Source organism: Myotis yumanensis, unplaced genomic scaffold, assembly GCF_028538775.1.
Source record: "Myotis yumanensis isolate MYYU_CA2020_CCGP unplaced genomic scaffold, mMyoYum1.0.hap1 SCAF_10, whole genome shotgun sequence".
NCBI classification, from domain to species: domain Eukaryota; kingdom Metazoa; phylum Chordata; class Mammalia; order Chiroptera; family Vespertilionidae; genus Myotis; species Myotis yumanensis.
The window spans coordinates 52,558,812-52,586,184 of NW_027223761.1; the positions used below are offsets into that span (position 1 = coordinate 52,558,812).

The following is a 27,373-nucleotide window of genomic DNA, read 5'->3' on the forward strand; positions in this document are numbered from 1 at the left end:
GCTCCAAAGTACTGAACCACCAACAAAAAGGATGGCTTCCTCAATTTAGTGTTCAATTGGTTACTTCCTGAATATTTTTCTAGACAATATTAACTGTTAACACTTTCTTGGCAATCATTTTTTAAAAATATTTTTATTGATTTCAGAGAGGAAAGGAGAGGGAGAGAGAGATAGAAACATCAATGATGAGAAAGAATCATTAATTGGCTGCCTCCTGCTTGTCCCCTCCTGGGGATTGAGCCCACAACCTAGCACATGTCCTTAACGGGAATCGAACCTGGGACCTTTCAGTCTGCAGGCAGATGCTCTATCCACTGAGCCAAACCAGTTAGGTGGCTATCATTTTCAGAGATTCCCCCAAATCATTATGCTGTTATTTCATAATAATAGTAATAAAGACAAAAAATAAGAACCACTGTTTCATTTAAGCCTCACAACAAACCACTAATTAGGGTAGATTCTATTATCTCTATTTATAAAAGAGAAAATTGAGGCTAATGACATTTTAGCATTTCACATATATTGACAAGCTCATAAGTAGAAAAGTCAGGATTTGACTCAGGTCTCTCTGACTCTGTGGCCTGTGCTTTCTTCTATGTGGCAATGCCCACTTTTCTGCAAAGGGAAGAATTCTAGAGTTTTTAAATCATGAGAAAGATTTGTATTTCTTTTCTTTTTTTTTTTTTTTTTTGCTAAAAGTATTACAAAGGGTATTACATAAGTGTCCTTCCCCCCCCCCCCCCCCCCGCCCTTGACAAACCCCTGCCCTCCCTTACCCGCCAGTGTCTTATGTCCATTAGTTATGCTTATATGGATGCATACAAGTCCTTCGGTTGATCTCTTACTCCCCTCCCTCCTGTCCCCCAACCCTCCCTGGCCTTCCCACTGCAGTTTGACAATCAGTTTAAGGCAGCTCTGCCTCTGTATCTATTATTGTTCAAAAGTTTGTAATGGTCTTTATTATCCATGAATGAGTGAGATCATGTGGTATTTTTCCTTCATTGACTGGCTTGTTTCACTTAGCATAATGCTCTCCAGTTCCATCCATGCTGTTGCAAATGGTAAGAGTTCCTTCTTTTTTACAGCAGCATAGTATTCCATCGTGTAGATGTACCAAAGTTTTCTAATCCATTCATCTACTGATGGGCACTTAGGCTGTTTCCAGATCTTAGCTATGGTGAATTGTGCTGCTATGAACATAGGGGTGAATATATCCTTTCTGATTGGTGTTTCTAGTTTCTTGGGATATATTCCTAGAAGTGGGATCACAGGGTCAAATGGGAGTTCCATTTCCAATTTTTTGAGGAAACTCCATACTGTCTTCCATAGTGGCTGCACCAGTCTGCATTCCCACCAGCAGTGCACAAGTGTTCCTTTTTCTCCACATCCTCTCCAGCACTTATCGTTTGTTGATTTGTTGATGATGGCCATTCTGACAGGTGTGAGATGGTACCTCATTGTTGTTTTGATTTGCATCTCTCGGATGATTAGTGACTTTGAGCATGTTTTCATATGTCTCTTGGCTTTCTGAATGTCCTCTCTTGAAAGATGTCTATTTAGATCCTTTGCCCATTTTTTGATTGGATTGTTTATCTTCTTTTTGTTAAGTTGTATGAGTTCCCTATAAATTTTGGAGATTAGGCCCTTATCAGATATGACGTTGGCAAATATGTTTTCCCATGAAGTGGGTTTTGTTGTTGTTTTGTTGATGGTTTCTTTTGCTGTGCAGAAGCTTTTTATTTTGATGTAGTCCCATTTTTTCATTTTCTCTTTAGTTTCAACTGCCCTAGGAGCTGTATCAGTGAAGAAATTGCTTTGGCATATGTCTGAGATTTTGTTGCCTTTGTATTCTTCTAGAATTTTTATGGTTTCCTGTCATACATTTAAGTTCTTTATCCATTTTGAGTTTATTCTTGTGTATGGTGTAAGTTGGTGGTCTAGTTTCATTTTCTTGCATGTATCTGTCCAATTTTCCCAACACCATTTATTGAAGAGACTATCTTGGCTCCATTGTATGTTCATGCCTCCTTTGTCAAAAATTAATTGCGCATATTGGTTCGGGCTAATTTCTGGACTCTCTATTCTATTCCACTGATCTATATGTCTGTTCTTGTGCCAGTACCAGGCAGTTTTGAGAACAGTGGCTTTGTAATACAGCTTGATATCTGGCATTGAGATCCCACCTACTTTGTTGAAAGATTTGTATTTCTTTCAAATGACAAAAATGAATCAATCTCTCTAAACTGCAGTAAAAACCATAGAAATTTCACATCTAACTGAAGATCCTTATTCTTCCTTAGTTCAGATTGAGGAGCAACAGGAAAATATAGCCCTTTCAGGTTAGCAGCATCAATAACTACAACTATTCAACTGTTTGTCATAAACACAGCCTTTTAGTTGTAGGTTGCTTGGTGGATTGGTTGGTGGTTGAAAATTAAGCTTCTATGGGTAAACTCTTATTTTGACAGCAAGTTTCAAAGGAACAATAGGGAGGAGAAGGTTGGGTCAGAGAAGAGAGAAAAACATTGTGGCTTATATTACAACTAAAGTTCCAATGCATGAAATTCATGCAAGAGTAGGCCATCATAGCCCCCACTGCCTCGGCCCTCACAGCCCCAGCTGCCTCAGCCCTCGCAGCCCCAGCTTCATCCAGAAGGTTGTCCGGATGGTCGTTCTGCTGTTAGGCTGGTCAGTAGATTTGTATATTACACTTTTATTATTATAGATTCAACAAATTTGAATTGAGCCAAAGCTTTTACCTCCCAGGACTCTCACCCAAGTCTTCTGACCAATGATGCTCACCTGTCCAACCTCCCTTATGCAACTTTTCCCCATCTATGTTCTGGTCAGTGTTCTGTTCTTCACCTACCAAACTCTTTTCCACTTCAGAGCTTTTCGATCTGCTAGTCTTTCTGCCTGGAGTGTTCATTTCTTATGCTTCATAAGGAAACTACATTCTTAAGGAAACTTTTTACTTAATGACTCAATTTAATGATCACCTCTTGAAAAGACCTCCTCTGACCTCCCTGTTAATTTTGATCATTGCATAATTTTCTTCTCCTCCACACATGTCATAATTTATATTCACGTGTGAATGTACAAATATGCATTTGTTTCCCTGTATATTACTTTACTTTCTATCTTCCCCAACAAACTAACTGCTGTAAGAACAGCAGTGATGTCTTTTCCACTCACCAATGTCAGTTGCAGGATCTTGGATAAGTAATTTAAACTTTCTGAAATATAAAATTGGGCAATAATAGTATATACCTTATAGGATTGTTTGAAAAGGGGGTGATCCCAAATTGGTTTTGTCAGTCTTAGGGATGCTTCCCTTCAACTTAGCTTAGACAGAGGAACTTTCTCTGGGTTGACTCAGGGCTCTTGCCATACGACTTTTGGATGAGGGTAAAAAGTCTGGATAGTTGCCTTCACCTGAAAATGCAAAGTGGGAGATTGTACCTCAGGTTGCTCCATTGGGCACTGGGTACTGCAATGGGAAGATGCAGAAATTTATTAGGCCGCAGGGAAAAGTGCATACATACCATGGACTACATGTGGTCTAGAGTTGGGCAGCTGGCTAGGTTTATTCATTAAAGGGACTCTATTCAAGGGGACTGCCTGCATCTAATCAGAGGGGTGGGCCACTGATCGCCCAGGGCTAAGGAAATGAGTTAAATGGGGTCATGCGGAGGGAGTACTGCTTCCACCCGAAGGACCACAGCTTTGAGTTGGCTGGAATGAAGAGCTCTAAGGAACCTACAAAAGCCCAGGCAGGAGAAAGCACCAGATGACACATGTGCCATCCCAAGGTTATTGAAACCAGATGACAATTATCTCCTGCCATAAAACTATGTCTTTTCCCCATGATCTCCTTCTCTGTTCAAAAAAGGTGAAGAATGGCACAGATAGAAAGCAAAGATGTTTGCAAAGAGACAAATCATTACAGAGTTTTTCCTCTGAGGCAAGATGGAGTTGAGGAGGGGGAGACATTTTAAATCACACAAGAGCTTAGAGTTTTTATTTCACATTTAATTGCATTAAAATTATGGGATTGTTAGATTGGAGTAGACTTATTACTATAAGTGATATGCCTGAGACTATCAAAAGCAGAGTGGATTTATCCTGAGAATGGTTTGTGGGAGGGCAGAGGGAGAAAAATAAAGTTGCTTTATCTGTACACTTTACTAAATCCAGTTCATTCAACAAACTTGATATGAGTAGCTACACAATACTGCAAAGAGCACTGGAGTTTAAGGAATGGCAAAGATCTAAACATTTGGTACATAGTACGTGCTTGATATGTGTTATTTCTCTGCTCTTTCATTTCAATGACAAATTCTTCCAAAAATATAGCATAAACTTTTGAATAATTTTGAAGCTCTTTCTTGAATATTCTACAGAATATTTCACACCATCATAACCTCACTGAGTCCTTTACAGAATAAAAACCAAGATAGAAGTCAATCTTTCCTCAATATGATTGACTAAAAGATCGAGGAGTTTCTGGGAAGATTCCTCATCTAAAGGTTAAAAAGCAAGAGCATATAAATTTGTGTCTGTTGTACTGTATCCACCATCCCACAGGAGGCACCGAGCAGCCAGAGAGCAGGAAGAGGGTCAGAGCCTAGGTGCCCTCCAGAAATCAGAAAGGTTGCTCAGAGACACAATGATGATCCTGGTTGACATCCTGAAATGGAGTGTGGATGGGTTGGGAGACCACCTCGTGTTTTTTTCTGGGGAACTTTTTTACAGTGATCTTAAATGGTTGTCTCTGTGAACAAATTGCCTCATGCTCATATTCTCCAACAAAGCTCTTCTTTCTCTGCCTCTCACCCTCTGACTAGACTCTTACAGGTGAACAGGCCTTTTTTGTTTTAAATAGGTTTTTATTATTTTTTTTAGAGAGAAAAGAAGGTCGAGGAGAGAGAGAAACATCAAGGATGAGAGAGAATAATCAATCGGCTACTCCCTGGACACTCCCTATTGGGGATCCAGCCTGCAATCTGGGCATGTGCCCTGACCAGGAATCGAACCGTGATTTCCTGGTTCATAGGTCAATGCTCAACCACTTAGCAACACTGGCCAGGCACAGTGAACAGGTCTTAAAAATGACCCAAATAAAACTCCTCAATCATGAGACCCTGAACCCTTGTGGTAGCAAAGAGTTCATTGCACTCATTACAAGGCCCTGTGCTCTAGCATCAGGTAGTTGTCATTGTTCTTAAGCTTTTCTTTTTACTAAGCCAAGGTCAACTATCCAATAATACCTAGTCTTCTGCCTTCATTATTGAAAATTCTTTCATTTTACAACTCTTCAAGTATTTTTTTCATTGTTTCAACATTTATTGGGCACTTACTCTGTAAGAGCTGCTGTTGGAGGTGCTTAAGGGCACAGAAATGAAGGCAAGTGTTCTGTCCTCCTGGGGCTGCTATTCTAGTTTAAAAAAATAACTAACTTGTTAATATAATGCCTTGTGATGATACATACTCTGAAGAAAAATAAAGCCCTGAGTATAGTGAGGGAAAAAGCCATCTGAACATCGGGAGAAGAGTGTTCCAGACAGAAAAAATTCAAGTACAGAGGCCTGAGGCAGAAACATGCTTAGAACTTTGGATCAAAAGCAAGAAAGCCAACATGACAAGCCTCATGGTTACAGGAAGGTTGAGAGGAAATAAAGTCAAAGAGGCAGCCATGGCTTGTGGTAAGGCCATGGAGTTTGATGAACGACCAGTCAATCGGTCACTACGACGTGCACTGACCATCAGGGGACAGGCGCTCAATGCACAGGATTGGGCTCCCTCTTGTCTGGATTGGGCCTGTGGGGATTGGGCTGAAACCAACTGTCTGACATCCCCCAAGGGGTTCTGGATTGCAAGAGGGCTAGGCCAGGCCGAGGAACCCCACTGGTGCATGAATCCATGCACCGGGCTTCTAGTCTATACTAATAAAAGCCGATGTGGTTGTGACACCTTCATGCCGTGAAGTCCTCACATCATAACAACCCATCACCAGGAGGCTGCATGTGCAGCAGGCACGTGCGGGTGGGAGGGGCCTTGATGCTGTGTGCACGGCGCAGAGGCAGGTCCTGCGCCTCCACGTGCTGAGGCCTGGGGTCCTGTGGCTCCATGCACTGAGACCTGGGGTCCCACAGGTGCTGGCGGGGGCTTGATGCTGCAAGACACCCCCCCCCCCCCATTGCACAAATTTTGTGCACCAGGCCTCTAGTGTTATTACAATAGCCTGGGCAAAATGTGATGGTGGTTTGGATTGCAGCAGTAGCAAGAGTAAAGTTGGTGAAAAGTGACCTGATTCAAGGTTTATTTTGAGGGTACAGCTGACATGATTTGCTAATGAAGTGGATGTAGACTATAAGAAAGAGAAATCAAGGATCACTCATACATGTTTGCCCTAAGCAATGGAGTGTCATTTTAATGGCCTAGGGAAGACTATAGGAATAACTGGTTTTAGAAAATAAAATTGTGCTTCATTTATGCTAATCTTGAAATGCCTATCAGATATGCAGCACTAGAGGAACTATATTAAGTCTGTAGTATATTGATAAAATTTAAAGCTATCAGATCAGATGAAATGACCTAGGAGGAGAGGAGTAGCTACAGAAATAAGGAGGTGCCAGAACTGAGTCCTAGGGAACTCTAGGTTTTAGAGGTTTAAAAAAGACGATGTTTGAAAACCTCTATAATCTCCTTCCCTCAAATTACTTTCTCATATAACTTCATAGATAAATTTTGAGAGCACATTATTAGAAAACCAAAGTAGCTTTTTCCTGGAAAAATATCTGATATCCTTTGTGAAAATGAAATGTTATTGCTAGGACTTGAGAGCTAAGGTAGAAAAAATAAGCCAGAAGCCTCAAGTTGTTTGTCTAAAACAGTGTCTAACAGATCAAATGTTCCACTCTAACAGGTGTCTCATTTAATCCTGTTACTGATATTAACTCAAAGGCATCATGAATACAAATGGCAGGAGCAAAGTTGAAGCTTTTCATAATCAACGGTTGAATTTTTCCTAGTACTATGCTTAACAATTATGTTTTATTCCCAAGAAATTGCATTGAATTTATAACTAACATCAAGAATGATTTTTGTGTGTGTTTTTTTAAGTTTCCTTAAATAACAAGAGTTTTCTTAAGGAAATTTCCAAGAGAAAGTTCCGGATAAAGGTTTTAAAAGTTGTGAATTATAATAATGAAGAACTATACCATTAAGCTAATGAGCAAAGTAACTAGGCATAATTCCTCATCGAACGGGTCACGGCACTTTCTGTGAATGAATAGAAACTAATTTCCACGTGCTGAAGGAAATATTTAGAAGAGAGCATCATCAACCAGTTGGTGAGCTGCCAAACACTTAACTGTCATATTTGGCTTCCAAGGATTCATCCAAAACAAAACCCTTCGAAGCCTGATCTCAGAAGCCTCAGAATATGAGCACCACAGATCTTGGTAGGGCCACCTGAAAGCTTGCTGCCAGTGAACATCTAGAGTAGAAATGGGTATGACAGGTAATCACGCAAATGAATGCACCGCTGAGCTATCTGAGAGCAGTGAAGAAATTCGTGTGATAGCAGAACTAAAAGATTTTTATTAGTTCATATCAATGCAGAGTCTCAAAGGGTTAGCTTCCTAGTAAATAAATAAAAAATAGCAATTTTATTTTAAATTTAGGCATAGGGTGCAGATACTTTTGAGAATTATGCACCTTTTGTTCTAACATCTCTCTCCTTAAAAAATGAGAACCTCACACTGCTTCAATTCATTAGAAAATCAAGTACAAACACCTGGGAAAGAACTGCGTCTCAAAGAAACAACAGTTGAAGTTTCTGAAAACAAAATCCATAACATAAGTCTAGTTTTTTGTTTATGAAACAGGAATAGGGTTGACAAATAGGGAAAACAATAATTTTAAGTCATCTTGGTTCAAGAGAGACTGTTCAGACTGTATATAGAGTATACTGATTTAAATGTGAAAAACTATAGTTTAGGGAAGTTCTGACTGAAGGATTGTGCTTTTAAAGGCCCTAATAATTATATCATGAACATTGAAGAAAAGAGGAAAGACTTCTTCACTGTTACATTCCCTGGCCCATGGTGAGAGATATTAAACTAGTTTTTTGTTGAATGACTTGAATGGAATATACTCAACATTTCTCTCTCCAGCCAAACATTTTTCAGGGTATATAGCAGGTGGTGTTTCTTTCCTTGTGTATTTTAACACTTTTACATTTATAAATGTTAATGTTAGGCTATTTTTTATGAGTGGTTACTTTTTAATTATACATAGTGTTTTTCAATCTTTATAACCAGAAAAGAAATAAACACTTTTAAAAAACTGTGAATTGTATTTTACTGGTAGTATTACTATTGCCATGATATTTTCTTTTATGTATCTTTGCTCATCTTTCTATTTCCAAACTTTGTGTTTTCTTTATTATTATTATTTTAAAAAATATTTTTATTGATTTCCAAGAGGAAGGGAGAGGAAGAGAGATAGAAACAGCAATGATAAGAGAGAATCATTGATGGGCTGCTTCCTGCACATCCCTCATTGGGGATCCAGCCTGCAACCTGGGCATGTGCCCTGACCAGGAATTGAACCATGACCTCCCACTTCATAGGTCGACACTCAACCACTGAGCCATGCTGGCTGGGCTAAACTTTGTGTTTTCTTTAAAATTACTTTTGGTCATTTAAAATATGTAATATGTGTACATGATAGAAAATCTAAGAAGTATAAAGAATACACAGCAAGGACGTAAGTTTTCTTTACACACAGTTTTCTCTCTCTGGGGCAACCACTGTTACCAGATTCTTTTCTAGATATGTTTTATGTATATACAAGCATATTGTCTTTTTTCTTTTGTTCTCTTTTTGCAGGTTAGAAGGACCAAGATTACATAGATTTAATAGCTTGCATTCTGAAGCCAGACATCCATGATTAGCATCTTGGTTCTGACACCATTTGTGTGATTTCAGGCAAGTTACTGAACCTCCATATTTGAATATGTAATAAAAGTACCTCATGGGGAGTCTTCTAAGGACTAAAAGCGATATAGACATAAAAACCTTAGAGCAATATTTAATGCTTGAAGGGTGCTTAATAAATTAGACAACAATGGTGATGTTTCTTTTTGGTTTAAATTGTGGTAGAGTTACTACATTTTTTTTTCATCCTACTCATGTTTGGGCAGTTCAGTCAGACCCTCCATTTGCTCTGATACAGTGTAGGTCACACTTTTATCTTTTTCTCTTTACTTACAATAATTTTGTTTTTCCTTCAGAGTACAGTGTCTGTGTGTGAGGGGGTGTCTGGATACTTTGTATTCTAATCATTTTCTGCATCTGAGGCACTAGCTGAAGAAGGAGTTGGGGGGGGACTCAATAGAGGCTGCAGTCAAGTGTGCCATTCCTCTTAGGACACCCAAATTCTGCAGCCTTCTGAGATTCTTATTAAATGTTCAATACCAAGGTGCATCTAGTTGGGTAATTTCTCTAATTCAGGGTATATGGCTACTGGACCTTAACTTCCATCAGAGAATATCAGCATTGCTGCTCACTTTCCCCACTTCAGATTCTCCAAACAGCAAATTTTAGCTACTGTTTGAAAAAAGATAAGGCTATCAGTTCGGTGTACTCCTGTCCAGATTTAGCGGTATCGGTGAGAATCTTAGCATTCTGTCAATCACCTATATAGTTTCAGGAGGGGAATGGAGTGGAGAAGCACCTGACCTTTCTAAGCCTCTCTTCCACTGTTTCTTTTTTCTTCCTCATAGGTTTTTTTTTTTTTTTTGAGGGGGGCATTGCATTAAGTTGTGCTTCATTCCTTCTTTCATCACTGTTAGCAAATATTTTTGTTATTGATTTTCCTTATGGTTTGTTCATTTTGTGAGTTATCGTAGGAGAGAATTTCTTTAAGCAGATAAGATCAATCTGCTCTCATAATCTGGACACCTGGTTTTCACTAGTAAATACATTCTACTTGTGGAAAACTTCGCTTCTAGGCATTATTTTTGTCTTTATTTTTCCACTATTTTAAAACCCAGTTAAATTACTACTAAGAATGATATCAATAGCACTGGATGCTAGGCCCAGTTCAACAATATTATATTTAATGGAGATTAACATAAATTTACATTAAAAATCAATTATCCTAACATATATGTAATCTATTTCACAGCTAGCAGTTCCTTTGAAGTATTTGTCTATAATATTTATATGAACCAACAAAAAGAGTCCTAAAACCATATCTAAAACTTTATATTATATGAACATAAACAGCATATGGAGCTCACATGCAGAACTCTGCTCACCCCAATCTATACTTACAAGCATATCAGAGGATCTCTGTATACAATTCTGTGTATTGTCATTTGGGCGGAATATTGGAGACCCTGAGAAAATTCATAGGATGGAAACAGTAAAAGAAAGGGTCTGAAAATCATGACGTGACAAGAATGGTTAACAAACTAGGGTTCTTTAGTCTAGAGAAGAGAGGACTGAAAGGGCACTGGGCAGTGGCCTACAAATGTGTCAAGAAGGAATTGTTCATCATAGCTGCAGAGGGCAAAAGTAACATTACTGGACAGCATAGGAAAAACAAATCCAATAATTGGGGCAGTGTCCCAAGTGAACAGCTACCACAGTGTTAGAAAGTTGTTTCTTGCCCTAACAGGTTTGGCTCAGTGGATAGAGCATCGGCCTGTGGACTGAAGGGTCCCAGGTTCGATTCTGGTCAAGGGCATGTACCTTGGTTGCAGGCACATCCATCCCCAGTAGGGGGTGCGCAGGAGGCAGCTGATCGATGTTTCCCATTGATGTTTCTAATTCTCTATTCCTCTCCCTTCCTCTCTGTAAAAAAAAATCAATATTTACCCAGTGATATTGTAATTACCTATGTATACATACATTTCACACACTATATTAGAACCACTATCCCCTTTGAGCTTACACCATTTCTTTATCCCCAACTTTCAGTTCTATAGTCATAGGCGATCAATTAATGTCTTGTTAAATACATGAGCAAATGTGTGTGCTTTGAGAGATTAGATATTTGACACCTAAGAATTCTTGCATATGAAAATTACTTTAAAAAAACCTGCCACCACATTCAGTTGATTCAAATGAATGCATCTATGAAGGTTAAGTTTTCCCATATGACTCAACAAATATTTTTAGATTCCTGGGAAGTAATTACTGAACTCTTTCTTCATAAGATTGATGGCCTATATGGAACAAATTATATGTCTTCTTCATTCACGGCGATAAGGCACTGACTCACCTAGAAAAATGTGCCTAGTCTATTTCCTTTGTTATTTTTACTCTTCCTTCTTCCTAACTGCTCTCCTTTTAGCCTTGACTGACAATTCTCACCTTTCCTAATATCATCTTATTGTGCAAATTTTCAACTTTCAGTAGATTCCTGGAGGGATCTCATAACTGGCTAATCCACAGCATATTCCATGTTTAAAAATCCCTAACTTGGCTTTATTTATAGATATTAAAAATAGAGATCTTATTTTATTGTTCTTACTTGCTATTCTATAAGGGATAAAATGCCCACATACCCAGCTGCAATTGACTTATGCTCAGAGACAAAGTCCATGTATTACAAGGCTTTTGATTGACAGCTAATAGCATTAGGAGTCGTGGTCCATGAATAAAAATACTGCAAACTTTGATTTTATTGGATGCCAATGTGCTATAAAAGGATAAGGATTTAATGTACACTGGTTGATGAGTTGGGAACCAAAATGTAAATTCATTTACATTAGTTAGCAGACCATGATGAATTGAGCATGAATGTAGTACCAGTTAGCAGAGGAGACCTGCATTATTTCAGTCCAGATGAATGCCAGGGTTCTAAGAAGGTATTTGGGAGAGAACCCAAAACTTCTCTATTATTGTCATTCCTTTTATTTAGCACTTATAACTGGTTAGCTTCATAATTGTTTTTAAAATAAAATATTTATCAAGTGAATGGATGATTATTTTCTGCACTTATTTCCTTCTTAAGAAAGTAAACGAGGAAGAATACCAATTTAAATTCATTGGGCACTGAGATGTACCAGTTATCTCATTTCATCCTTCCAATCAGCAAGGGAGCAACTTAATATGCCCGTTTGGTAGTTAGGTAAAGTAAAGATTTAAACTTTGGTGCTGGTTCAAATCTTAAAGTCTTCATGAAATTGATTTGCTGTTGAACATAAATCAGAAAGAATTCTAGTCATAGTATTTATCATGGCAACACAATTCCTTTTTAAAACTTTTAAAAATACTACGCAGGTAAATATTTACCTCAGCAAATTAAATTCCAGCGAGGTCAATAGAGTTTTCTGTATGAATTATATAACTTTTGAATGTCAATAAAACAAACTACATCCAGTACAATGCATTTGTTAAATCTGACATTTCCATGGTAAAAATATTTTTAACTTTAAATATTTGTTCAAGGAGTGACTGATTAGAAATTCTGTTAAAATTATGAACTAGCCTAAAACCGCAAAGAAATAAACTAAAAACAAGAACACAATGGCCACATCTTAGCCCCAAAGAACAGCTCAGAGGTATGGCTTTATTTCTTAATTTCCAAAAGGATTCAGCAAACATAATCAATTGTTTTATCCTCCTATCCTATATAATAAAAGGCCAGCGACCATAACGGTGTAACAACCAGAATGACCAATCAACCAGTCCCTATGAGGTGCTTTGACCACCTTTCAGTCCCTCCCCCCAGCCCGCAGGCTCCAATAGCTGGATGGCCAACAGGGAACTATGGGGGAATCAGGCTGGGTGGCAGTGGGGCGGGACTGGTGAGTGGGCGGAAGGCAGACCTCTTGGTCCCTCTCCCTGGCCCACAGGCTCTGATAGATCGCCAGATGGCAAAGGGGGAACCAGGGTGGGTGTCAGTGGCAGGGTGGGACTGTGGACTGGTGAGCAGGCTGAATGGATGACCTCTTGGTCCCTCTCCCGACCCTCAGGCTCCATTCGCTGGATGGTGAATGGGGAACCATGGGAACCGGAGTGGGTGGTGGCAGGGCAGGCCTGGGGACTGGCAAGTGGGTGGAAGATGGCCTTGATCACAGGCTAGGCCTAGGGACCCTACCCGTGCATGATTTCATGTGCTGGGCCTCTACTAATGTTATAATGTACAAAACATTGGGGATTATAGGGCAATATTTGTAGTTTGCTTTTTCTTGAATAAAAATCATTTGCTATGAGGTCTCAGGAAAGAACTTTTTGCAGATATCGTTATGAAGACTGACTAAACATTACCTGAAAAAAAGAGCACCCAATCCACAACACATGTCTTTTATTCAGAAATAATCAGAAAAGAACCATGTACATATTCAAGAAATTCTATAGAAAGTGCCTGGGAACAAGGTGAATTCATCAATGTGTTATAAGGACTTATTCTTTGGCAAAGAAGGAGAACAGTGATTTAACCACCATTTATTTTCAAGAAGACTATTTCCCTGGTGTAACTCAAATAGTTAAGGCATTTTCTTTTTGACTGTGAATATTATCTTTCAATAAAAGGTTGCACTACCCATGCACTCACGCAAATCTCCCTGTGTCCTCAAGGGAACAATTTTGGTAAATCAAAAGGACTAAAAACATTTTTAGCACTGAAAGGAACATGCAGTGTTTTGAGACCTCATGCCAAATAGCTACGTTTTCCATTTGTTCTTACTAAGAGTCAAACCATTGTTAAGAATGGCCTTTTACCACAAATAGGTCTACCTACCACTTAGAACTCCGGGCCCAGGACATGGGCCTGAATAAAGAGTAAACTGTGCCCTGCATTCAGAGACACATTTGCACATGCATTAAAAAACAAATACAAATTATAATTTACCCCAAGGCAAGAAAAAGGGAAATACTTGATGCAGTAAATGGTGGATGCTAGTATTCAAAACAGTTGCATAACCTTTGTGTTTAGTTTTTACCCAGTGGTCTGCTGAACTGCCTTGGTATAAACAGCTGAATTCTGGACAACCAAAAACTTTGCAAAACTTACACATTCCCAACTGTGGTAGTCAGGTGATAGCAGTTTATCAGCAAAGCTATCCATGGACAGAGGAAATAAAAGGAAGAATTTCAATGCAGGGAATCTCTGTACTATGTATAAAGGAAGTACACTTAATTTTCAATTAAAATCTTAGTTCATCAGTGTTCGCTAGGCACTGATTTTGCTCAGTACCTGCAGCTCTAGGACCACATAACAAAATCAAGTTGTGGAATAGTCAGTTTATCCAGTGACCACCTCTGAAAACTGTCAGATGGGTTTCTCACATCAACACTGAGGAAGTTCACTGTGTTCATGTTAGTGTCAGAGAGAAAAGACAAGAGCAGATGGAGGAACAAGGGTGGACTAGAGAAAGCAAATGAGTATGCAGATGTAGACAATCTGGACACCTTCAAGTTAGATACTTGATAAACTGTCTGTGATATGGGACACATGTCAAGTTGATATTTTACCAAGCTGGACAATATATGTGTCACACAGGCTATGAAGAAAAAATTACATAAAAAAAGCTTCCAATAACTTGGAAATTGGTTTTTGGTTGATGAGCCTGTTAAGCAAACTGCTAGATGCTTCAAACACTGTTTTGCTCCATCTCTTGAACAGAGAGTTTCTGTAAATTATGAAAATAAATGGGCCGACACAAGGGCTGCCCTCTTAAGGGACTCCTCCTGACAGTGAAATAATTCAGCTTCTATCTTGACATTGCTTTTCCATGTTGCTCCAATGCAGTGACAATCATCATTTGTCTTGGACTCTCCTTCATCTCTTCACCCTAACTCTTCCCATTTCTATTCAGATTTGGTCACAGACTCAACATAGAGCTGTTATTTTCCTTTTAAGCATTCACTAAATGCTCTGAATTTAGCAGAGAGTAGAGATCCCAACTCAGTGTCTTAAGTGTTAGAATTAGCAGCTTGTTAATCTCCTTAAAATGAGTTATTATTATCTATCCTTTCTATGTCCTGGGTATAGCTTAGATGGCCTGGCAACTAAAAAAGAGGGAGGCCATAGCTGGTTTGGCTTAGTGGATAGAGCATCGGCCTGTGGACCAAAGGGTTCTGGGTTCGATTCCGGTCAAGGGCACATATCTCGGTTTCAGGCACCTCCTCGGCCCAGGCCCTGTGCAGGAGGCACCAATCGATGTTTCTCTCTGTCTTTCCCTCTCTCTTCCACTCTCCCTAAAAAAATCAATGGAAAAATATTCCAGGGTGAGGATTAACAAAAAACAACAGCAGCAACAACAACAACAACAAAAACAACAAAACAAAGGAGAGGGAGAACTAAAGTATGTTAGAAGTTAGTAGGAGTGAAATATTACTTTTGTTTGGGTCAATTAGTGATAGCTTTGTGGAGAAGGTAGTATTGAACTGGCTTGGCTTGTGGGGGATAGATATGATGATGTCAACAGGTAGTGGTCACAGTGGTAAGAGAAGGCATTCCTAAGGGGAAAGGGATGAGCACAGGCCTGGAGGCATGTGTTTAAGAAACTGTATGTAGCCCAGCTCACCTGGATAAGGAGCTGCACGAATGGGAGAAGAGAAGGCTCAAAGTAAATCTTGTTGCTGGAGGAGAGGAGATCATGGAGGCTGTGAAATGCTATAGCAAGAAATTTAGATTTTTACTCAGTGACATTGCAAAACCACTGGAGACTTTGAAGCATGGGAGAACAATGAGCAGAGCTGTGATTTCTGGAAGACTGATTTAGAACAGGTATGTAGGGAGGGATTGGTAATGTAGTCTACTACAGTAGGCAAGACAAAATACAAGGTTTCGCAAATGTAGGTTTACAGTTGTGAGTATGCAAAACAGAATTTATCTTGCATTATATTATTAATTAATTATTGTTTTGCTTTCCATATGAACAAATGTAAACCTGCTTTTTCCCACCCTATATAACAAAGATATAAGCACCATAGTAGTGGCAGTAGATAATTTAAAGAAATAACTAGTTATGTTAGAGGTAGCTTCCAAAGGACATGATGCCTGAATAGATAGAGGCAGCAAAAAAAGAGAATAAAAAAATGACTTTGACTCTTTTAATGTGGGTGGCTAGGACAATCCTTAACACAAATGGAGAGGTCAGAAGGAGGAACATATTGCCCCAGTGAGGGGGATATACAGGAGATTGGTGTTGAGACATCATGAGGCTAATTTTCAACACACTTAAGATATTTCTATAAATGAAGTCTATTGAAATATATGTCCAAAATAGGAAAACTAAAAAAAAAAAAATACAAATAAAAATGCACATTTTCATAAAATATAGATTCATATGCCACATCATAACTCAGGCCTGTTAAAAATAAATTTGTATCAAGCTAGAGAGTAAAGCACAGCTGCATTTATGATATACCCTGAGTGGCCAGATTATTATGACCACCTGACGTTTGTAGGCAAATTAGCTATAATTTCACGCTGAAGTTGCTAGAAGGCCAGACCATTATAAATAGGGAAGCAGGTTGTTTACCACGACAATAGGAGTGATTTTTTTCTGAAGATATGGGTAAACAACACGATTTAACAGCCTTTGAACATGGGATATATTTGAACATGAGTGGCCAGATTATTATGACCACCTGATGTTTGTAGGCAAATTCGCATACACTGCATCATATGGGATATGGAAGCTGAAGGCTTGTTTGAACACCTTTGCTGTCTGCAGTTACCAAGATAAAATGTCTCCAATTCGCACAGGAACACAAGGATTGGACAGTTGAGCATTGGAAAAAAGTCATGTGGTCCGATGAATCACGTTTTCAGTTGCATCATGCAGATGGCAGAGTGAGAATTTGGCGGAAACAGCATGAAAGCATGCACCCCACATACATGAGTACAACCCTTCAAGCTGGTGGGGGCAGTGTTATGGTTTGGGGCATGTTTTCCTGGCATGATTTGGGCCCTTTAATTTGTGTGGAACAACGTCTGAATAGCACAACATACCTAAGTATCGTTGCTGATCAAGTTCATCCTATCATGTTGATGGTGTATCTCAATGGAGATGGCTTCTTCCAACAAGACAATGCGCCATGCCACCATGCTCATATTGTGCACGAGTGGTTTCAAGAACATGAGGGAGACTTTATCTTGCTTAGGTGGCCCCCACAATCACCAGATCTCAATCCAATTGAGCATTTGTGGGACAAAGTTAAAAGAGCCATCAGGCAGCTGGTTCCACAACCATCAAATCTCACAGAACTGGACAGTGCTATTCATCAGGCATGGTGTCAGATTCTTCGCATCACCTTTCAACATCTCATGGAGTCAATGCCAAGAAGAATTGCTGCAGTATTGAAGGCAAAATGTGGCCCAACGAAGTACTGATGGGGTAGTCATAATAATCTGGCCACTCGCGTTCAAATATATTCCACGTTCAAAGGCTGATAAATCGCGTTGTTTACCCATATCTTCAGAAAAAAATCACTTCTACTGTTGTGGTAAACAACCTGCTTCCCTATTTATAATGGTGTAGCCCTTTAGCAACTTCAGCGCGAAATTATAGCTAATTTGCCTACAAACGTCAGGTGCTCATAATAATCTGGCCACTCAGTGTATGTGCACATACAATGTTAACATCACTAGCTTTTGTATGTGTGTGTGTGTGTGTGTGTGTGTGTGTGTGTATATATGGCCCAGTGCACAAAAATTTGTGCACTTGGGGGGTCCCTCAGCCCGGCCTATGCCCTCTTGCAGTGTGGGACCCCTTGAAGGATGTCCACCCCAGTGGGGACCCTCACCCCATGGAGGTTTGGCCAGCCTGGGTGAGGGGCTGATGGCTGTTTTCAGGTTGGCCACACGCCCTTTAGGGTGGGGGGTCCCCACTGGGGTGCCTGGCCAGTCTGGGTGAGGGGCTGAGGGCCGTTTTAAGGCTGGCCAAGCACCCTGGCAATGTAAGCTCCCAGCCTCTCCTTTTTTTCTTTTTCTTTTTTTTTTTATTCTGGGATTTATTTACCTTCTATAATTGAAACTTTGTTGCCTTTAGTGGAGGCCTGCAGAAAGCTTGGCTTCCTCCATCACCAGGGGCAACCCACTCTTGCTTGCTCCAGCTCCATGGCCACAGCTGGCTGAAAGCAGGTACCTGGGGTTTGTTTACCTTCTATAATTGAAACTTTGTTGCTTTCAGTGGAGCTCAGAGCCGGGCTGCGGCAGGCAGAGAAGCTTGGCTTCCTCCATCACTGGAGCAAGCAAACCTCCTGCTCACTCCAGCTCCGTGGCTGCCGGCCGCCATCTTGGTTGGGTTAATTTGCATATAGTCACTCTGATTGGCTGGTGGGCGTGGCTTAAGGCATAGCAAAAGTACAGTCAATTTGCATGTTTGTCTTTTATTAGTATAGGATATATATATACACACATATGTGTGTGTGTGTGTGTGTGTGTGTATGCAGAGATCTTAGTTAACACTTGGATTGCGGGAAACGAGTTAAGTCGGCTCGCGTGAATTGCGCGTACTCCGCGGGAGCCGTCTTAACTCCGTTCATATAGATTTGCGGTGGAGTGCGGGAAACGTGTAAACTCGGGCCGATTGTAACTGCGTATTACCAAATATTTGTTTGTTTGCCGTTCACAAAGATACCTACCTGCGTATGCGAACCGCCATCTTATATTTTGGCGGGAAATTCACCCGACACCGTAGTGTTAACATACAAAAATATATTTTGACTCCATCTGAAACTGCTAAATATTCAAAACTTTTAATTAACTTTCAGTTCATTAATTCAACAAAGATTAATACTCAAATATATATAATATATATTACTCAAATATATGTAATATATATATTATAAACATGCATTGAGAATTTATAATTATTATCCTGAAAATAACCTTATCAATTAGATACTTAAATATATCAATTTTTCATATGAGGAAGCTGAAGCACAAATAGGTTAAAATATTTGCTCCAGGTCCCATAGCTACTTAATGATGTTTAAGAACGTCTACACAATTCACACAATTCTCTGATAACACTTAGAAGTTATGACTTAGTGTGTTCTTGGGAAAGTCACTAGAAAGACTTTTATTGTAAACCTATTGGAAACCACAAGGAAGATTTTCTTCCTTGCCTATTTCTGGTTGCTTGGCAAATCTAAATGGATTTGCCTAATCACTGCTTCCTGTATATAATTATCCTTTTTTTCCCTCAACAGACTGCCCACACACTGCCAACCCAGCTGCTTGCAATGACCAAATCTGTAACTGTGAGGTGAGGAAAATTTTTATATATTGTTAAGAAAAGACATTCTAAAACAGTATTGCATATTACTCAAATATTCATTACTGAAATACATGGCCATAAATGGCCAGCTGAATGATTCCAATTGAATATTGGGAAGGTTAACCCTGCTACAAAGACAGAATTATATACACAAGGTCATTTCAGAAATAGGAATTTGTACAAATATGGAATAAACACAAGGTATAGAATTGAAAAACTGGAAATTTAATTTTGCCAAAAATTATTCTCTTAAAGAATCCCTTAATATTTTATTTTTACAACAGGAAGGAATAACATTGTTTACTTTGTATCCCATGTAAAAACAAACAAAACCAAAAAACAATCCCAAAATAAAAATAGTCTGGGCATTAAAAATGTCCATAAAATTGAGTTAATAGAGCTTTGGGGCAAGACGGTGGCATAGGTAAATGCCAGTACTCACTTCCTCCCACAACCACATAAAAATTACAGTTAAACTATAGAACAACCTTCATTGAGAACCACCTGAAATCTAAATCAACAGAAGTCATATAACTAAAGATATAAAGAAGAACCACGTGGAGACTGGTAGTAGAAGTGGAGATGCAGAATGGGCTGGTCCCATACCCAGGCAGTTCCTTTTAAAGGTCCTGTGCCAGGGACTTAGACTAACTCATTCTGCTCAGCATTAGAGCAGCAGCTCAAAATGTAACAGGGGCATATGAGGTTGAACTGGATTGTCTGGCTGGATGGGCAGCTTTCTCCTAGACCAGTGGTTCTCAACCTTCCTAATGCCACGACCCTTTAATACAGTTCCTTATGTTGTGGTGACCTCCAACCATAAAATTATTGTCATTGCTACTTCATAACTGCAATTTTGCTACTGTTATGAATCATAATGCAAATATCTGATATGCAGGATGTATTTTCATTGTTACAAATTGAACATAATTAAAGCATAGTGATTAATCACAAAAACAATATGTAATTATATATGTGTTTTCCGATGGTCTTAGGCGACCCCTGTGAAAGGGTCGTTCGACCCCCAAAGGGGTCACGACCCACAGGTTGAGAACCGCTGTCCTAGACAGACATGTTGGCAGAGGCCATTATTCCTTGGCTGAGCCCTCCCTCAACAGAGCTGGCAGGTGGGCACCATATCTGAGTCTCCATAGACACTGTTAGCCTAGGACTGGTAATTACCTGAGACCCCACATCACCCAACTTGTCAGGTCACCCAGCCAGTTCCAGTGGCTCTTGCATAATAATGGCCTGTCTTGGCTCATGCTGCAGACTTAACTAAAATCTCTCAAACAAACAGCATCTGACTTTGGCATGCCCATGCTTCTTGGCAAGAAACCCCAAGCCTTGGTTCACAGCTTGGTCTATCCCTGGGCACCTCAAAGTCCAGCACAAGTAGCAGCCTTCTACCGAGTGCTTTGTAGGTCATACTGGGTGACCCAGGGGAAGGGCACAGGTGGTGGCTGACGTTGGCCTACAACACCAGGTGGCTTGCACTCAATAAAGGCAGATAAGGACCTGTGGGTGCATTAAGTTTAAATTCTCTGGAGGATTTTGTCTCTCCTGGTTAAGGTGAACCACATCTTCCTTTTTGCCTCACTGGAATAATAGTAAACTTTATCACACAGCTGATTTCATTCTGTTTGCATTAAAGTGAGTTGACTTTATGTCTCTCTTTCCCATTAGAAATTTCTGATTCTCCCATCAGAATCACATCTGATACATTTTCATCCCCTATAGTGCAGAAGAGCCTCCATAATATGAGTTAAACATTGGTAAAAATGTCTTTTAAAAAAATTATTTATAATGTTTACATTATTAGAGATGTCCTCCATACACTCTCTTTGTAAAAATTCCTTTTAAATATATCATCATTCAAAAATAAAGAATTAAAGGTGCTAAGTGAAGATAAGATTGTAAGGATCACCAGATTTAGGATAGCATCCAATTTAATTATTCAATTTACTCTGATTCAGCACTTCCTGCATTTAAGACACTGTAATAGGTATTAGGAATTTAAACTAGGACCAAAACAGTTACTTTCCCAATACATCAATGAGCTTTATATAGAGAAACATATCCCCATCCGTGACCTTTGTATGGTGACAGTACAAAAAAGCATAACTGGCCCAGCACAATCCCAATAGGACCAACAGAACTACCCCACTCTGCAGGGATTTGGCAGGAGTCTGCTTTCAGGAATATACATTTAGTTCTCACAGTGTTCTTGTTCTCCTTGTCTCAGTAAACCAAGCCCAGGTATAACCCCATGGCCCCTATGCTGGGTACTGCCATTGGGTTATTGCCTGGGTATTTCTGGTTGATTCAAGTTCATCTGTGCTTCCATGTCCCAGGGAAATTCCTACTCCACTCCAGGATCAAAGGAGAAAACAGTTCAGAGCCAAGTAAACCAGCCAGAGGGGGCCCTGGTATCAAAGATAAAGATTAAAAAAAAAGTGTTCCTTTTAAAATTAAAGAGTTCTGTCTATGGATTCTCTAGCCTTTAAGAAGAGCTTTGCTGAGTAGCTGGAGGCCTGCTAATGAATGCTAATGCTTTGCTGGGAGCTTAAAACTAGTATTTGCCTTAGGGCTGTGCTGAATAATTGCTGGTAATTGAACTGTAGAAATAGCTACGCATTATTTATATACTAGTGGCCCAGTGCATGGATTTGTGCACATTGAAAGGAAATTAATTAGAAGAAATATTTTAATATCGTTATTTGCCCTTTCTCTAGAATAGAAATGTCAACCATATTCACGATCAACAATGACAGATCAAAACACATGCGTGTGATTGGCTCCAGCGAGAGCTTTCTATGTATCGTGCACATGCCAGTCAACTTAGTCTTTTATACATACAGAATAAACTTGCTTAATTAGACCTGCTTTCTGCTGTAGCTAAACTTTTTCCAGCCCAGTGAAGCACCCCAACTTCTCTTTCAGGTAATTGTCAGCAACACAGCAGTAAATATCAACAAAAAGCAGATTATTATTGTAGATCATGCAGGGAGGAAAAAGGGTAAAATATTTAACTGCAGCAGTGTTTGACTATATTATGTGCAGTGAGAAAACCTGAAGTCATTTTCAAGGTCCACCACTTCTTACTTCTTTTTAGTTGTGCCATTTCTAAACTTTCTAAATTTCCGTTTTCTTGCTAATGAAAAGAAAATAGGATTCTTTGAGTCTCCTATCTACCTACTCCAGGACTTCTGTGAGGATCAAATGAGATGAGGCATGGGAAAACACTTCACAGATATTTGGTTAAAGTGTAAAATGATTGCACTTGGCTATAAAGCAAGTCATGTTCTTGGGCTAAAAAATATCCAAGGAGGCTAGTCGCTAGGGAGAGGAAGCTGGGCATTGCTATGTGACGTCATTATCTGGCACCCACAGAAATCATTTCTGGGCTGGGCTGAGCTGTGGGCTGCATTATGCGCCATGGGGTCTCAGCAGCTTTGGCTGTGATTTGGTGGGCTGTCCCTCAGGGCTGGCGGTGGGGCCTGTGTCCTACTTGGGGGAAGCCGAGTGTTGCTTTGTCAGTGCCATTTCTTTGTGAATGGCCAGTGTGTGTCACAGCGGCTCCTGCGTTTAGTGTCTGCCCCCTGGTGGTCAGTGTGCATCATAGCAACTGGTCAAACGATTGGAGGGACACTTAGCATATTAGCCTTTTATTTATATAGATAGCATATCTTTTTTAATAGAAATAGTGGAATGCTCATTTTGTTCTGCTTTAGAGTTCCTTGCAAATATGACTTAGTAAACTTGTAGGACAGGAAGTCCTTTCTTTCATACCATCAGACACTGTGGTATGGAAATGCTTGACTTCTTTTATTTCGTTTTCATTTGCAGATTTAATTCTGGGGTTCTAATGCATTTTAATTTAGCCCATGAAGAATTTTTGAGTATTTTCTTCACATTGCCAAATAATTGTTATGAAGGCCAAAAAAATATGTAGCAATGAATACTACAAATAACGTGTAAATGTAGCTAATATTTATTGAGAAGTCATTTTGTGCCACTATGTGAATTGACTCATCTAATCCTCAGAACATCTCTAGGGGCAAACACTATTATTATTCACATTTTGTAGGAGAGAAAATTAGAGCTCAGAAATTTTAAGCAATTTGCCCAAGGTCAAAGAACTAGTAAGCTGCAGAATGTGAAAAATGATTTAAATGGAGACATTTCAAAAATGGAGTCAAAGCCACCATCCCAGAGGAACTGCCTTGCTGGTCTTAACACCTCAAACCGTTGAAATGTTTGAAACGGGAAAAATAACCTGGGGATTGGGCCAACCCAGCCTTATATTCCAAACAACTGTTTGTAAAGCTAATAAACAAAGCAGACATTTTGACTAAGAAGACTGCAAATTAAGGACATTCTTTAGAATTAGCACCACCCTGAATAGTTAGAAAATAAACCAGCTTATTTGTACGTATAGAAATTTCATCCTTAAATAATTAGCACCGATAGAAATTCCTTCCTTCTATTTATGTAATTATTTCCCTTTACTTTCTCATAAATACCCCTTGCCTTCACCTCATAATTGTAATGCTATTTGGGTTTCTGTCTGAATCAGTGCTTCTAGAAGTACAATACTTTTTGATCTAAAATGAACACTTATTCCCTCTTACTTTGGTTTTTAATTTTTATTTTAACAAGGCCTTGGGTTCATACCTAGTTTTTGGCTCTGGAGTCTGCACTTTTAACCAGCAAGCTCTAGTGCTCATCACATGTCAGATATTAGTTAACTACTTAATTCTCATATACCCCATTGTATAGCTCTACCAATATGATATCTATTTGATAATGAGGAGATTGGTCCAATCAATGTCAATCTGCTAGTACATGAAAGAACTAGGCTTTTAAATTTAGTTCTGTTTGGCTCTTCTGATATTTTAAATCCCATCCACGTCAGCCTCCCAGAGAAGATCGTATAGCTATTATTTTCAATAGCATATTGCATTAGAGATAAAATAGATTTTAAAGGAAAGAGAAGTGATTTACTAAAATATTATAGTAACTATCAACTCACACTCTTCTAAAATATTTAAAACACTTAAGCCAGTTATTAGATTTTTCTAAAATATGTAAAATACTGTTAAACTAATATTGAATGCCATTATCCTGAGAAGCAGAGCTCCAAGGACTATTCCTAAAAATTAAAACAATTATTCATCTCACTGTTTATGTGATTTTCCCAGGGTAACTGCAATTACCTCAAGAGAGGTAATTTTTTTGAACATTTAAAAAATATATTTTTAACTTATTTTGACTATTGCAAATATAAAATGTTATTTAGTATTTGGGTATAACAGATTACAGATTGAGTATTACAAAATCAAAACAAATCCGTAAGTGTTATAAAAATATAATTGTTATTTCAGGATAGACTATTTCAATTATTATTATTATCACTGCTACTATTTTTCCAAATGAGAGGGTTAACCATTTATATCTGAAAAATTAGGTAGTATTAGTATGCCAGTCAAGTCATGATGATCCACAAGGATGTAAAATTTATAGAAAAATATATAAATGTTTATTGTTATTATTATTTATAAGGACATTCCTACATAAATGTATTCTTTCCTTGTCTGAGTTCAGATTTAGAGTTTTGATTACCACTTATAATAACCACTATTGCAGGATTCCAGATTTCTTGTTATACACTGAATATTGGAGGATAAAAGAAGAGAGTATACATCATAGATGGGTTATAGCATAAACTTTAACAAAATGGTTTGTCACTGGTGTCCTACTGTGAGTCATTTATGGTTTTATTACCTTTAGGTCCCTTGAACAGTTTGATTTCCACAACAGTCTCCAGAATGGGTCGCCTCCTACGCACGTACAGCCGAACAATAGACCCTGCCTCTTTGAGGGCCTCCACCGCTTTACTGTGGGAAACCTCTGACACATCCACCTCGTTCACCCGCAAGATACAATCATTGACCCTGAAAGAAAGGAAAAATGCAAAGGTCAGAAGTGTCTAGGAGAATTCTCAAAGAATATCGTTATGACCTTCTAACCTTATGAAGTGGGGGAGCAAAGAATGTCAGCAATTTTAAAATGCTTAAATTTGGAAAGAATATTTCAAATAAAGAAAGTTAAAAAAACACACACCTTAAACTCCTGAGCTTCCCTATCTTCCCCACATTGGCTAGTCAAGTGCCATCCTAAACTCCAGTCCACTCTGACTAGTTCTGCATCAGGCGTGGTGTAGTTAGAAGGACATGTTTTAAGGTCTCTGCCAGTTCCATCATAATTTTAATTGGTTTTAATTGGTTGGACTGAGGGTTACAGACTTACTACTATGGACTCTATAGGATACCTTTGAAATTAACCCAGTTATTAATTAATAACAGGAAAGGAGTACAAGGAAGGTTAGGTGATATGGGAAAACCATTTGTACAACTTTGCCAGAAGGCTGCAGTTTAACACTCTCCAGGTCTGTTCCTTGCAGATCACTGGGGGAAGAGACTGCACAGTAGACACATGCCCAGTATGGTCTGGGTGAAGTGGGATGCTGCTTGCATGTCAATCACATCTGGAAACAAACCATTGGCCACAATAGGCCTGGCTACTGTAAGCGTGGGAAGATTGGATATTTAAACTCCAAAACAAAGAAAGTTTACTCTCTTGGCCCACCTGGCCCCCTTCTGGTCCCGGATCTCTGACTGCAGGGGGTGTGCTCCAAAGCATTTGCTCATGTGGCCCACAGCCATGTGGACCCCACACACAATGGATCAATGGGTTACAATTAGCCTCATTCTCTGCCAGATTCAGCTCCACCACAGAACGGAAACTCTGGACACTGGCTTCCAGCTCTGTTGAAACCCCAGCTGCACCTTTTCCAGGACTGGTTTAAGGGAAAGGGGTCTTGGGAAACCAAGGGATATAATTTCATGCGAATAAAAATAACTCATTCTCCCGTGCGAGTCTTAGATAATTCTTTTTCTCAAGATATTGTAAGAACCCCACTCCCACTAGCATCAGAGAAGTTCCACCCATGCAATTCTCTGATAACATAGAGACATAACAAATGTGACTTTATAAATTATTTTTTCTTGATTTTTTAGAAAATCTGAAAAATAAAACTATGTAGAAAGAAAACACACACACACACACACACACACACACACACACAAAATAAACCTATTAGTATATTAGTATTCTGGCAAATTACCTTCTATTTTTTGTTTATTTGTTTGTTTATTGGTTTTTCAAATTCATCTCATAATATTTTCGGTGTTGAAGTTCAAATTTTACAAAATTCAAAAAGAATCTCAGACAATTCTTGCCCTAGATACTTACTTTGAAAGCTAAGAATTATGATAAAGTCTACATTAAACTTTCTTTTTTGCCATTTTCTCATGGGAAAAAATAACTTGACTTTTCCATAAATTTATTATCGATATGAAGAAATGGAAGTTCCAACTGGTTACATTTTCTGTATAAAACTTTCAGGAATTTGGGTAGAGATTAGATATGATCTCAAGTCTTCCTATTTCAGAATTTGGTCTCTTTCCTCTTAAGACCACATACAATGAGTCCTCACTTAATGTTGTTGATAAGTTCTTCAACTTTAAGTGAAATTACATAAAAAACCACACAATTTTACCGTAGGCTAATTGATACAAACAAAAGTTAAGTTCCCATAGCATCTCATTATTATAATGAAATAACATTAAATGAACAACATTGTTTAAGGACCTGCTGTACATCTAATGTGATGAGCAGATATATGTATATTGTGTACATCAATTCATAATTATAACATGGGCTCCGGCTACTGTGGCTCACTTGGGCAAACCATGGTTGCTGGTTTGATTCCCAGACAGGGCACATGCCTGGGTTGTTGGCTCCACCCATGGGGGGGCGGTGGCGGAGGTGCAGGAGGCAGCCAATTGATGCTGTGCTCTCAGATGGATGTTTCTTTCTCTCTCTCCCCCTCTCCCTTTTTCTCTAATAATCAATACACTATTCTTTAAAAAAATTATAACATGGTTAACAGAAGTATTATGCAAAAAGAATGGAAAGAATTTTCCTATCATTTTTGTCCATAACTTTTCTATACCTATTTGAGAATCTGAGTTTTTAGAACTCTTATCT

At 39.0% G+C, this 27,373-nt stretch overlaps 1 protein-coding gene across 21 annotated transcripts in view; it reads right to left on the reverse strand.

Moving 5' to 3' along the window:
* The window catches only part of DLG2 (discs large MAGUK scaffold protein 2), a 1,989,136-nt gene that overhangs the window by 507,970 nt on the left and 1,453,793 nt on the right, over nucleotides 1–27,373 (reverse strand). For all 21 annotated transcript variants that reach the window (XM_070425737.1, XM_070425735.1, XM_070425736.1 and 18 more), the window contains one exon: nucleotides 25,046–25,215. In XM_070425737.1, coding sequence (XP_070281838.1) covers nucleotides 25,046–25,215 — 170 coding nt within the window. The remainder of the gene's footprint in view (nucleotides 1–25,045; nucleotides 25,216–27,373) is intronic.